The 13,813-nt window shown below is 42.2% G+C and overlaps 1 protein-coding gene across 1 annotated transcript in view; it reads left to right on the top strand.

Moving 5' to 3' along the window:
• The window catches only part of CCND2 (cyclin D2), a 29,420-nt gene extending 27,465 nt beyond the window's left edge, over nt 1-1,955 (top strand). The window contains exon 5 of the mRNA XM_006862678.1: nt 775-1,955. Coding sequence (XP_006862740.1) covers nt 775-924 — 150 coding nt within the window. The 3' untranslated portion in view covers nt 925-1,955. The remainder of the gene's footprint in view (nt 1-774) is intronic.
• The last annotated feature ends 11,858 nt before the right edge of the window (nt 1,956-13,813 follow it).

Below are 13,813 nucleotides of genomic sequence, written 5' to 3'. Positions count from 1 at the left end.
CATCAGATCACCAAATGAAAAATGACTATGCTATATAACTGCCAAATGACATCATCACCCCAAAAGAAAACCCAAACCTCCTAGCATTGAGTTGATTCCAACTCCTGTAGCAGCTCTATAGGACAGAATAGAAATGTGCCAAAGGATTTCTAAGCCTGTAATCTTTATGGGAGCAGATTGCCTTTCTGCAAAGCAGCTGGTGGGTTAGAACCACTGTCTTTTCAGTTAGCACCTGAGCCCTCTTAACCACAGTGCCACTAGGACTCCTTACATCTTTACATAACCAGCAAACCACTGAGAATCATGGTTCAGCCACATGGCATGCAGCCTTGATCCTCACAGTAAAAGCTCTGGTAGCATAGTGGTTACAAATCGGGCTTTGACCTACAAGGTTAGCAGTTCGAAACTACCAGCTGTTTGGCGGGAGAAAGATAAGGCTTTCTGCTCCTGTAAAGATTTACAGCCTCGGAAACCCTGTTCAGGGTCGCTATGAGTCGGTACCGACTCCACAGCACATAACAACAACAACAACACACTGGCCCAGTGATTACTGCCATCAGATGTTAAGGCATTACTGTGCAAAATAGCCAGATTGTAGATTTTTTCTATCAGTGCGGAACGTTAGATAATGAAATGGTCAACAAGCAGGGAGTAAGTGTACTGGGAGACGCTCATGACCTGATAGGAGGCTTGAGTGATGTATATGTTCTTCACAAAGAACTTTCTGCCCTGCCCATCTTGCTAACACTCTGGTTTGGGTTCTTCTCTCTGCAGGATTGTCTCAAAGCCTGCCAGGAGCAGATTGAGGCGGTGCTGCTGAACAGTCTGCAGCAGTTCCGTCAGGACCAGAGGGATGGCGCCAAGTCGGAGGATGAACTGGACCAAGCCAGCACTCCCACAGACGTGCGAGATATTGACCTGTGAGGATGACAGCCAGCCCAAGGGGAGAGGCGCATTCATACTCTTCTCTCTCCTTCCCTTTGGTTGGATTTTGTTCTTTGTGTTTTAGGATGAAACTTTACAAAAAAAAAAAAAAATGTCAGCCCCCACCTAGATCATATTTAAAGATCTTGTTAGAAGTGAGAGAAAAAGGTTCTTATAAAATGAAATAATTAAAAACATTTGGTGCCTATTTGAAGTACAACAGAAGGGAATCCCTTATATATATGAGCAGTTACCATTTTGATTATGTAAATGTATTCATAGTAAAATGCTTCAGGAATACCAGCAGAATAGTTAGAGAAAATGTATGCCTGCAATATGGGAACAAATTAGAGGAGACTTTTTTTTTTTTTTTTTCATGTTATAAACTAGTGCATTACATCCCTTTTAGGATAATTTTGAGGAACTGTGTATGCCATGTATGGCTTGATTAGATTGCAAAGCAATGAACTCAAGAAGGAATTAGGCATAAGGAGGGACATGATGGGGAGAGAGCACAAAACAATCGCTTAACATGATTGAACCATTTTGGACGTAGAAGCGCCTTTGCTCTGGACCACCTGTTACTACAACCGCAAGTGTTGTTGGATACTCTACCTTATGTGCTCTTGCTGCCAACAGTAGCTGCTACCTGAAAAAGAAGATGCTTTATTTTGCCAGCTGGACACAGGTGGTTGGCTGGCTTCTGGGTTTCAAGGTTTTTGACATCCTGCTTCTTCTTCCAAACATGGTTCATTGCAGACCACCACCATACTTTATCTAAAAGGGAAAACTAGCTATGGGCCATAACCAAAATCCATATGAGTGGAGGCCAACGGTGGGATCTGGAATGCAATCTTTAATCTTACTGTTTTCAAGAGGGTCATGTTACCTTGGCATCCCTAACTAGGAAAATTTTAATTTTGGGTGCTGATTGATATATCTGGTCCACAGTTTAGCATTGTTATAAACCATTCCATTCGAAAAGCACTTTGAAAAATTGTTCCCAAGGGATAGATGGGATGGTTTATGCAAATCATGCTGGATCGACTCCTCCCCTCTTCTCTTTCCCTCTTTCCCTCTTCCCCTCCCGCTCCTGGTCTGAGTTTCTATCTTCTGGTATCTGACATTCTCTAGTACATAGTTCTGGCATCGCTGTCAGAATCAAGAGACAACTCTTTCCACTGACATTGCCATCACAACATTTCCTCACAAAAGCCTGAAAACAAAAATCTGTTACCATTTTGATGTCATGGAAGGATCTTAATTCCCACCTATATGCTTCTCCTTTGGACATGGAAAGAAAAGTTATTGCTGGTGTAAAAACGGACAGCCGAACATCAAGGTGTGGCATTTTGTTCCCTTTTCCTTTTTTTTTTTTTTTTTTGTTAATTTTATTGCAACATTGTGTACAGCTACTTGAATATTTTTTTTTCTCCTCTCCACTTCTTAAAGGCATTTCAGTTAGCAAAGAGGTTGGAGCAACAACATTTGGATTTGTCTCTTTTTTTTTTTTTTTGCACAATTGCAATTGACAGGTAATGAAGCTATTTGTTAAAATATTTACTTTCTTAAGAAAACTCAGAACAAGGCTACTCTGAAGAATTGTAAGCAGATTCTGCCTTGTTTAATAGTGAGGGTTGAAGATGGAGAACATTCTAAGGGACTCATTTTTTTCATTTTATTTTGTTCAGTTTTTTGTTTTGTTTCATTGTTTCGTTTTTTTTTTTTTTTTGCGCTGCTACGAAGCTAAGATTCAGCCTATTCACATTAACAGTACCTAGCTGTAATGTTCACAGAGTGTGCTGCTATTTTATAAACATTTTTATAATATATTATTTTACTGCTTAAATTCCAAGTCCTGAAGTAGGTGGTTGAGATAATGAGTTCTTCGTACTGGAAAAGACCTTCCATAGTTTGTTTCCTTCTGGTAGCATGTTCATGTTATTGGTTTGGTTTGGTTGTTGTTGTTGTTGTTGTTGTTTTTTCCTTTTTTTTTTTTTTTTTTTTTTTTTTCTTGTTTTTGTTTTCTAACCACATTCTTCAAAGACAGAGTGCTCTTTACCTCAGGTTTACTGGACAAACTCTATAACTACAAAAGAAAGTGATTCACATTTTAGCTTCCATAATACCTCACAACCGTATCATTTCTCCTTGGGAGCCCAGGAGCATGGGGACTAGCGAAGGCAGTAGGAGGCTGGACTCCTCTCTCAGGTGGAAAGCAAGATAGATTTGGCCCCAGGTCTCACACCCAGGGGCTTTTTCAGTCATAAAGGTCATCAGGCTTCCATTTTGACTCCGGTTTCCCTCTCATGATGGAAAAAATACATTGAACCAAGGAATCCTACCAAGACAGAGTTTCAGCACAAACATTAATGCAATAGATTAGGACGTCATAATTTACACATAGGGACCAGGTATCAGAAGATAAATTAAAAAAAAAACAAAAAACAATTTACAGCAGGCTATTTGTAGACTCTCCTCTTACAGCCCTTCCAAAGCAGGGTTTTCGTTTGTTTAGGGCCCTTTCATCTGGAAAGTTCCCCATCTCTTTTCCCCTTCCCTTGACAATGGACCCCCCCAGTTTAGCATCCTCTCTGAGGTCTAGATCTGTGGGTATGTGAATCGAGCATACAACATATGTGCTGATTCCTTCTGTCACCTCTGTCGTACAAGGTGGCAAGCTCTAGGCAAGGCTGGCCCTATGTTAAGCGGTACTCAATGGTTTTCAGGTTCTAAATGACATAGAATTGGCATGGTGGGGAAAATAGGTTCGATGAGTGGTGGCTAGTAATTGAAGGAGGTGGAGAGGCTGCTTCTCTGCAAGGATGACTTCTGGAGAAGTTGATTTTGTTTGAAGGATGTTTAGAAGTGTAGGGTTTAGGACTTGGGGAGTTGTTAGTATGACCCTGGAATTCTAGGGCATTTCTGGTGGGTAGTGGGTAGTGAATTCTAAAGCTTTGGAAAGGAAAGCTTGAGCAATCTGTCAACTAAGTTTATCAGTAGCCCACTTTGCACAAGACTCTGGGCACCAAGAAGCCCGTAGAACAGAGAAGGCATGGTCCCTGGAGTTGGGCATTTTAACCCTAGAGAGACAATGAGGTGGCAATTACTTTTAACAGTGGCCAACCCCTAAGCTCAAGCAGAAGCAACAAATGAAAGAACCTGACAAATAGGAAAGAAACAGGCCTCCCAGACTCTGCTTATGGTCTGTAATGGTCCACTTTTCCTTTTTCCTGGGGTGGGAAGGGGGGACCTTCATTGGTATTTCTCTTCCTTCATCCTAGGGGGCCTTGTGTGGCAGTAGGTGTGGACTTGCTGATGTAGATGGGTGCTGGATTTTCTGCCAACTCCCTGCTTAAAAAAAGGAAAGAACTGTGGGCTTGTGAAAGTGACTGGTGCCCTCTTTGGATCTTGATTTCCTTGATAGAAATTTCTGTCCCAGAGGGATTTGTTTCTCCCTATAGATTTGAACCTGTTCCTCCCTCCCCCAATCCCACCCCCACCACTTTTTTCTCACCTCACTTACTAGGTTCCAAGTCTATTCTGTGTGGGTTTTTTGTTGTGTTTTTTGTTTTTTTGTTTTTTGTTTTTTACTTTTTTAGCTCATTCTTTTTCTATCTCCTTTTTTCCCCCTACTATTTAGGATTTCATTTGTTTTTTTTCTCCATCAGTGGGGGCTAAGTGATTTCCCCCTAGCCTGCCAAATTTCATTTCTTCCCCTATTTTGGCCAAATCTGAGGGGTGGGAGTTGGGGGGAGGATCCTAGTATGCCAAAAATTGCATACCAAGCATAATTAAAGTCCATGCAGGTTCATAACAACCAAGAAACCTAAACCTGCAGATAGAAAGAAGCCAAGGGGCCATTCCCTCAGCCGAATGTCTCCCATCTGATGAGACTACTCAGCTTCTTACAAGAAGGAGCTGCTCTCAGAGGAAGCTTTACTCTGGAACCATCCCAGGGCCCCACTGACGAGCACAGCATGTCTTACAGCTGAGCCACCCTTGGTCTACACGCTGTATACAAGAGACTTTGTATGCTGCCTGCATCAGTGGCTCAGAGGCTGTGACTTCTAGCAGGGGCTTACCTGTCAAGGCCGGAGGGGATTGAAATCCTGTGTGCATCACACTGCATCCCCTTGCCAGCAAGATGGGCTGCTCTGCAGAGGGAGGAAGCGGTAGCTTTCCTTTCGGTTCAGCGCCTTGAGAGCCTCCCTAGACTGCCCTGGGATCTCTAGGATGGACAGGATAAGGACCTTAGGCTGGATTGCATGACTTTCTCAAAGAGGGCAGAGGAATTTTCTCTCCATGGGCCACAGGAGAAGAAATAGACTTGCACCTTATAACATGTAAATATTGATTTTCTAGTTCAAGAAGATGATATTGGTAGTGTGGAAATGGGAATAGAGGGATGGGGAAGGAAGTCTGAGTAAAGCCAGTTGGCTTGTAAGCCAAAAGGATTCCTCTTTGTTTATCTTTGAGTCAGTCCAACCCTGGGAATAGCTTTAAAAGGGAAATGAGTGCTGAGACTGAAGTTGCCCCTAAGCCAACAGACTCTCTGGAGCTATCGAGCGCATCCAGGTGTCTGTCAGTGCGGACTCGGAGCAGTTGTCAAGAGATGCACAAGCAGCCATCCGATTGTACAAAATAGGGTAGGAAGATTCAAGAGGACGTTTATTAACTTCCTTATACCACGTGACTTTTAATGATTCTGGATTCTAAACAACCCAGACGAGTCATTTCAACCAGAATTATTCTCCTACATTTGTGTGTCTCTGCTTTTTAAACTTGGCTAGGGTATCTGACCCAATTCTTGGCTCAAGTTTAAAGAAACCATCAACAAATGTATACATACACGGCAAGCCGTAGCTGCAACCTCGATTCCTTCGCCTGCAGCCTACTGTGGAGAAAAAAGTGCCTTACTGACGATAGCCATTACAGTACCCAAATGTACTTTGACAGGTGCCTATCCTTAAAGTGTTTTAAGTTTTTATTTTAGTTGGTCTTTTTTTTTTTTAACTACTGGCCAACTCCTAAATCCCCAGCAAATCACCAGGCCATTGGATTTTTTCCATTATGTTGTTAACCCTTTTACCATGTACCTCAGATCTCTTTCTTTCACTTTTTCTCTCTGTCTCAGTTACACCGTTTTTAGTCTTGAACCTTTTTTCTTTTTGCTTTAAATGAGTGTGATGCCATATCGAGTCAATGTTATTCTCTCACATTTGTACTCTTTAAGAGGTGTGGATGTTTATTTGGTCGGGATGCTAGAAAGTGCTCAAAGTAGCATGACCAATAGAAACAAAAGGTTTTTAGGAAGTTTGAAAAAACATGTTTTATTGGCTGTGATTGTGACATGATATAGTCAGCTGCCTTTTAAAGAGATATCTGTTCAGTGTTAAGTGATTTAAAAATAATAACCTGTTCTTTTGATTAGCTTAAATGTGGATTTGAAAAAATGGTTTTTGAATGCAATTAGGTTATGATATTTGGACAATAAACTGACCTTGACCTAAATTTCCCTGACCATTGTGGCTTATTTATAGACCAGTGATCTTCAGAATAAAAGCACACTGCTGGTGCAGCATTTGGTTGCTAAGTGCTAAAGGTAGGCAGTCAAACCCACTAGCTATTCTTTTGGCAACAAAGATCTGGTCATCTAATCCCATCAAGATTACAGCCTTGGAAAACCCTATGGGACAATTCTTCTCTGCCCTCTACAGTTACTATGGGCCTGAATCCACTCCACAGCACACAACAAGTCTTCAGAATGAAATATGTCTTTCACATTAGCAGCAATCGGTAGTAGCACAAAATGGAAATCCTAACCCAGAAGGCAATGTAAATGTGCTTCTGTATTAGTAACAATACAAGTAATTACTGACTTTTTCACCCCACTTTTGGGTCACTCATGCAACCATCTTAAATCCGAAGCTTCCACAGGTGCTAGCTCCGTGTCTATAGCCAGCTACCTGGTCTGCCATACTTGAGACCTGAGAGTCTGGGCACCTCCAGACTCTGGGAGTCTCTGGAGAACCTGGGTAGATAGATGTTTTGTGATTCCTGCCCACTGTGCTCAGAGTCCACATCTGATTCGTGCTCCCCTGCCTCCCTTGTGAGGGTCTCCAGGCCATTAGTGCTTGTAGTGGTGGAGCAGATCCTGGGGCTAGGACAGTCATCTTAACACAGGATTGACAGGCCCTGCTCACAATTTCTCGGGGACCCTAATTCCAGAGATCAGCTGCTTTTGCAGCAGTGATGGGAATGCAAAAAGATAGTTTAGCAGCTGTTTTGATGTTACTATAAAAATGTTTTTTTTCTATAGTAATCTACCGCTTTCAAAGTCATTTAAAGTTGTTCTATAGTTATTTTGATCGTAGTTGCAATTAGTATGATCAAAATTTGCTATTGGGAGGTCCAGATTAACATATTCCCTGTTTCGCAAGTTATTCCACTTAACATGGTTTGTAAATTTACAAAGACTTTAAAATTCCCTTTTGTCCCCATTCTATATTGACTTCCCCCCTAGAGAAGATCTGCTGGGCCTCATGGGAGTTTCCAGGTTCCCTGGTTGCCGCCTCTCAACTACCCTTGAAATCCTCTGCAGGACCTACTGTGCCCTGGGTTCCTCTCTCATCCATCTGTCTGTTCCACTGAGTCAGTATTAGGTGGGTTAATAACGCTACAACCCCACCTCCCTCTTCCAAATACCACCTACTAACACCAGGAGCATCTCCAGTGCGAGAAATAGGAGTTGAAGGATGGAAAGAAACCAGACAAAGTAGTCCTTAACGTTTCAGTCCCACGCAGCTGGCTACTGATACAAATGAACTGCCTTTTTACAGACCCAGATGAAACTTCCAACTTGAGACAAAAGTACTTTTTCTTAAGGCAGGCGTTACTACTGAATAGAGTGAGAACCTGGAACTCCAGGTCTGTGAGTAGTCCCCTGATTACTACTGTGTTGCTAACAACCTTCCAGAGATCTGGAGCTCAATACACACAGGCACCACTAATATACCAGTAAATAAATAAAACCTGCCTTTAGGCTTAGTAGTAATGGTCTCCACATGCGTGAAACAGGATTCAAAAGCTATTACACCAGATCATTTCTTTCCTGCTCTTAAAACAAAAACAACAGCAAAAATGTCCTGTAGGATAAGCAATGGATTGTTAACCAAAAGGTCCTGACAGCTACGCCTTAGAAACGACAGAAAGGGTCGCTGAGTCAGAACTGACTCTACTGCACTTAACAGCAAAGGGACTAAAATACTGGAATGAGGAGTGCCTGCCCAGGTGGTGCAAATGGCTAACACACTTGGCTGCTAACCATAAGATAAGCAGTTTGAGTACCTCTAGACTGCAAAGTTGTTTGAACTGCAAAATCGGTGGTTCAAACTCACCAGCTGTTCTGCAGAAACCCTATGCAGGGTCTGTAAGGGTTGGAACCGAGTCAACAGCACTAACAACAAGAGCTACCTCAAAGGAGCTCTGGTAGCTTGTTGTTAAGTGCCGTCAAGTTGGTTCCAACCCATAGCAGCCCTGTATAGGTTTTCCAAGTAGCAGCTGGTGAGCTTGAACCGCCAACCTTGCAGTTCAAACGACTTTGCAGTCTGGTGCATTAACCCACAGCGCCACACCAGGACTCCTCTGGTAGCATAGTGGTTACAAATTGGGCAGCTAACCTCAAGGTCAGCAGTTTGAAACTACCAACCATTCCATGGGAAAAAGATGAGGCTTTCCGCTCCTATAAAGACTTACAGCCTCTGAAACCTATACAGGGTTGCTAGGGGGCAGAACTTGACTCCACACTACCACCACCACCACCACCACCAATACTTGGCATATAGCAGCAGCAGCAGCAGCAAAATTGCCTCAGGAAAGACCTGAGGATCACTTTCAGAAAAAGCAGTTGTTGAAAACCCAGCCGCTCCGCGGGAGAAAGATGAGGCTTTCTACTCCCGTAAAGATTTACACCCTCGGAAACCCTGTACAGGGTCGCTATGGGTCGGAACCGACTCGACGGCACTTAACAACAACAACATAGAGCACAGTTCTACTCTGATCCACATGGGGTGGGTTATCATGAGTTGGAACTAACTCCATGGCAACTGTTTTGGCTTTGGTGGGTACAAGCATCATTTCTTTTAGAGACATTAGCACAAGCCTGCACTCTGAGATGAAGGTTAATGATACCCCTAAAATGTCCAATTTATTGAAGATGATCTAACACTTTACAATCCCTGGTATCAACCACCACTTCTCCCCTCCGTCAGTCCCAGGATTCTGCAATTCGTCACACAACGTCTCACAGAACTCATGAACAATCAAGAAAATGGCTCATACATTTGTAGAGGTTGACACGTCCCAGATCCCTAGTTCAGAAAGTTCAGAAGTCAGTGACCAAGAACGCAAATTGTCAGGTCAGACAGCAGGCTGTTGATTCACTATTCACTAGGCTGTGGAAGCCAATCAAGTCAGGTGCTAGGCAGCAAAGAACAAGAAATGCTGGAGGTCAGGTGGAGATGAGTCACAGAATCCTGAGCCAAAGCAAATTTTGTCAAAGCATTCCTGAATATTGGATGCAGACCATACCCCCAAGGAAACTGAGGGTCAAACCCTCTAAAAAGGTTGGAATGCCCATAATCCTTGTTGCAGTTGTCCTTAGGTGCCATCCAACTGGTTCCAACTCATAGCAATGCTATGCACATCAGAACAAACCCGTGCCCCACCCTGTGTCATCCTCACAATCGATATGTTTGAGCCCAATGTTGCTGCCACTGTGTCAGTCCATCTCATTGGGGATCTTCCTCTTTTTTGCTGACTCTCCACTTTACCAAGCATGATGTCCTCCTCCAGGCACTGGTCCCTCTTGAAAACATGTTAGGATGAGAGACAAAGTCTCACCATCCTGGCTTCTAAGGAACATTCTAGCTGTACTTCTTCCAACACAGATTTGTTTGCTCTTATGGCAGCCCATGGTACTTTTAATATTCTTCTCCTACACCATATCTCAAATGCATCAATTCTTCTAGTCTTTCTTAGTCACTGTCCAACTTTCACATGCATATGAGACAATTGAAAATGCCATGGCTTGGGTCAGGTGCACCTTAGTCCTCAAACTGACATCTTTGCCCTCAACACTTTAAAGAGGTCTTGTGAAGCAGATTTGCCTAATGCTATACTCATTTGATTTCTTGACTGCTGCTTCCATGAGTATTGATTGTGGATCCAAGCAAAATGAACTCTTTGACAACTTCAACCTTTTCTCCATTTATCATGTTATTTATTGCTCCAGTTGTGAGAATTTTCATTTTCTTTACATTGAGGTGCAATCCATAATGAAGGTTGTAGTCTTTGATCTTCATCAGTATTTCAAGTCCTCTGCACTTCCAGCAAGCAGGGTTGTAGCATCTACATAGCACAGGTTGTTTATGAGTCTTCCTCCAATCCGGATTTGATGTTCTTCATATAATCTAGCTTCTCAGATTATTTGCTCAACATACAAATAGAATAAGTGTAGTGAAAGGATACAAGCCTGGAGCACACCTTTCCTGATTTTAAACCATTCAGTAAACCCCTTGTTGCATTCTAAATTCTTGGTCTATATACAGGTTCCTCATGAGCAAGTGTTCTGGAATATTCATTCTTCCCACTTTTGTCCATAGTGTATTATGTATCAAATGCTTTTGCATAGTCAAAAAAGCACAAGTAAATGTCTTTCTGGAATTCTGGAATATCCATCTGACATCAGCACTGATATCCCTATTCCCACCATCCTCTTCTGAATCTGGCTTGAATTTCTGGCAGCTCCCTGTCAATGTACTGCTGCTACCGTTTTTTAATTACCTTCAGAAAAACTTTACTTGCATGTGATATTAATGATATTGTTTGATGATTTTCCCATTCTGTTGGGTCACCTTTCTTTGGAATGGGTACAAATAAATTCCAATCAGTTGGCCAGGTTGAGCACCTACAGTACTTTATCAGTTTGTTGAAACATTTCAATTTGTATTCCATCAATTTCTGTAGCCTTGCTTTTCACCAATGCCTTCAGTGCAGCTTGGACTTCATCTTTCAATACCACTGAGTCTTCATCATATACTACCTTTTGAAATAATTGAACATTGACTAATTCTTTATGGTACAGTGACTGCGTATTCCTTCCTTCTTTTGATGCTTCCTACATTGTTCAATATTTTGCCCATGGAATCCTTCAATAATACAACTGGAGACTTGAATTTTTTCTTCAGTTCTTTCAGTTCCTTTGCAAATTTCATTATAATACTTGACTTCATCTTCTCGAGCTGCCCTTTGAAAATTTCTGTTCAGCTCTTTTACATCCTCATGTCTTCTAGTTGCTTTAACTTCTCTTCAGAGTCTCTTCTGACATCCATTTTGCTTCCTTCCTTCCTTCCTTCCTTCCTCCCTCCCTCCATCCTTCCTTCCCATTACTTTTTGCTTTCTTCCTGTATGATATTCTTAATGGCGTCACACAACACTTCTGGTCTTTAGCAATTCCTGTTATTAATGAATCAAATATGCTGTGGAGATGGTCTCTAAATTCAGGTGGGATATACTGAAGGTCACATTTTGGCTCTTGTGGACTTTTTAAAATTTTCTTCAGCATCACCCTGAACTTGCATGGGAGCAATTGATGATCTGTTCCACAGCCAGTAAGTCCCTGGCACTATATCTGTTTTGGCTGGTGATAACAAGCTGCTTCTTCATCTCTTCCCACAGATGTAGTTAGTTTGATTCCTGTGTGTTTCCTCTGGCGAGGGCTATGTATATAATCACCATCTGTGTTGTTGAAAAAAAATGTATTTGCCATGAATAAGTCATTGATCTTGTACAATTCTATCTTGCAATCTTCAACATAATTTCTATCACCAAAGCCCTGTTTTCCAGCTACTGATCCTTCCTCTTTGTTTCCAACTTTCACATTCCAATCACCAATAATCATCAATGCATCTTGATTGCATTTTAGACTGAAGAAGGTGGTAGGATTCTTTCATTTCATTATCACTGGCTTTAGTGGTTGGTGAGTAAATTTGAAGAACAGTGGTATCCTATCACAGACAGCATTGTACTTCAAGATAGATCTTGAAATGCTGTTTTTTGGCAATAAATGTGATGCCATTCCTCTTCAGTTTGTCATTCTTGAAATAGTAACCCATGGGATTGTTCGATTCTAAATGGCCAATACCAGTCCATTTCATCTTGCTAATGCTCAGGGCATCAATCTTTATGTGTTCCATTTAATCTCTGATGATTTCAATATTGCTAGATTCATACATTGTACATTCCCTATTCTGATTATTAATGGATGTGTGCAGCTGTTTCTTCTCCTTTTGAGTGTTGTCTCATCAGCAGATGAAGGTCTCTAAAGCTCTGCTCCATTTATGCCATCATGGTCAATTCTAATTTGAGGAGGCTGGTTGTATTCTGAGTGTCTTCCAATCTGAGAGGCTCATTTTCTGGCACTATCTCTGACAGTGTTTTGTGTCTATTCACAAGGTTTTCAGTGGCCAACCAATCAGAAGTGTTCTGCCTCTCCTTCCTAGTTTGTCTTAGTCTAGAAGTTCCACCGAAACCTGTTTATCATGGGTGACCCTGCTGGTATTTCAAATACCCACAGCAACACACAAGCCACCACAAACTGATTTGACAAACTGGTAGACAAGTGGGGTTACCGTGAACCTAGTTTTTCAAGGTAGTCCTTGGGTGGTGCATACAGTTAATGTATTTGGCTGATAACAGAAACGTTGGAGATTTGAGTCTATCCAGAGAAGACTCAGAGGAAAGGTCTGGCAACCACTTCTGATAAATCAGACACTGAAAACCCTACGGAGCACAGTTGTACTCTGACGCACATGGGGTTATCATCAGTCAGAGTCAATTACACAACAAAAACAACAAAACTTCATACAAGGCTTAAAGAATGGAGACTGGAAATTTGGAGACGATTCCAAGCAGCTTTTGGTTTCTTTGGACATGAGGAGCCTCCCTGCAGAAGAGGGGCGGGTTCTATCAGCACTGACCACAGACCCAGTCAGGCAGAACTGGGCAGCCTGAGAAAACAGCAAGAAAAAACTCACCTCATTTTCCCCTGACTTGACATTATCCCACTGAAGCTTGGAGTTCATGCTTATCCAAAACATGGCTTTGATCTCATTTGCAATGATTTGCTTTGGTTCTGGCTATTATTTGTTGTTCTCGTCTCTTACCGCTTTTGCTGGCTCCTTTTGGAAACTTCTTTCTGATCAATTATTATTATTGGTTTTTGAGTCCACATGGAAGTAGAACTATAGCTTTTCCTGTAAAGTCCACTAGGTGGTACTAGTGTCACAGACAGGTTCTGTTCGACACTGGCCGGCAGGACTGATTCCCAGCTGGCACTCTGTGAATGTCAGGCTTTTCCCGTCACAGATTTTCCCTCCCTGTGTCTCTCACCTTTGTTAGCTGCCCTGAGCCACCCCAACTCCTGGTGATCTCATGCACAACCTGACAGAGTGAGTCCTTTCCTGCGCCGTCCCCATGATTAGTTGTGGATCAGACCCTTGTGGTCCATAAAGGTTTCACCGGCTGATTTTCAGAAATAGACCACCAGGTCTTTCCTCATAGTACATCTCAGTCTAGGAGCTCCACAGAAACTTGTTCAGCATCATAGCAACACCCTAACCTCTGCTGTCAGAAGGTGACCGTGCATAAGATTCTTGGGCTAGGAGTCAAGCCCAGGAATGTTACCTGATAGTTCTACTTGAACCACCACATTCTAACTCCCATCCAAGGGTTGCTTTTTGCCTATTCATCCGCTTTTCTGATTCTTTTCAGTTTCTAATCCAGAGATGGCAGATTGGCAGCCTGTAGATAAATCCAGTTTATACCA

This window comes from Chrysochloris asiatica, unplaced genomic scaffold (assembly GCF_000296735.1).
Source record: "Chrysochloris asiatica unplaced genomic scaffold, ChrAsi1.0 scaffold00050, whole genome shotgun sequence".
NCBI lineage: Eukaryota > Metazoa > Chordata > Mammalia > Afrosoricida > Chrysochloridae > Chrysochloris > Chrysochloris asiatica.
The sequence above is the reverse complement of the archived record's forward strand: the minus strand, read 5'-3'. Positions and strand labels throughout refer to the sequence as shown.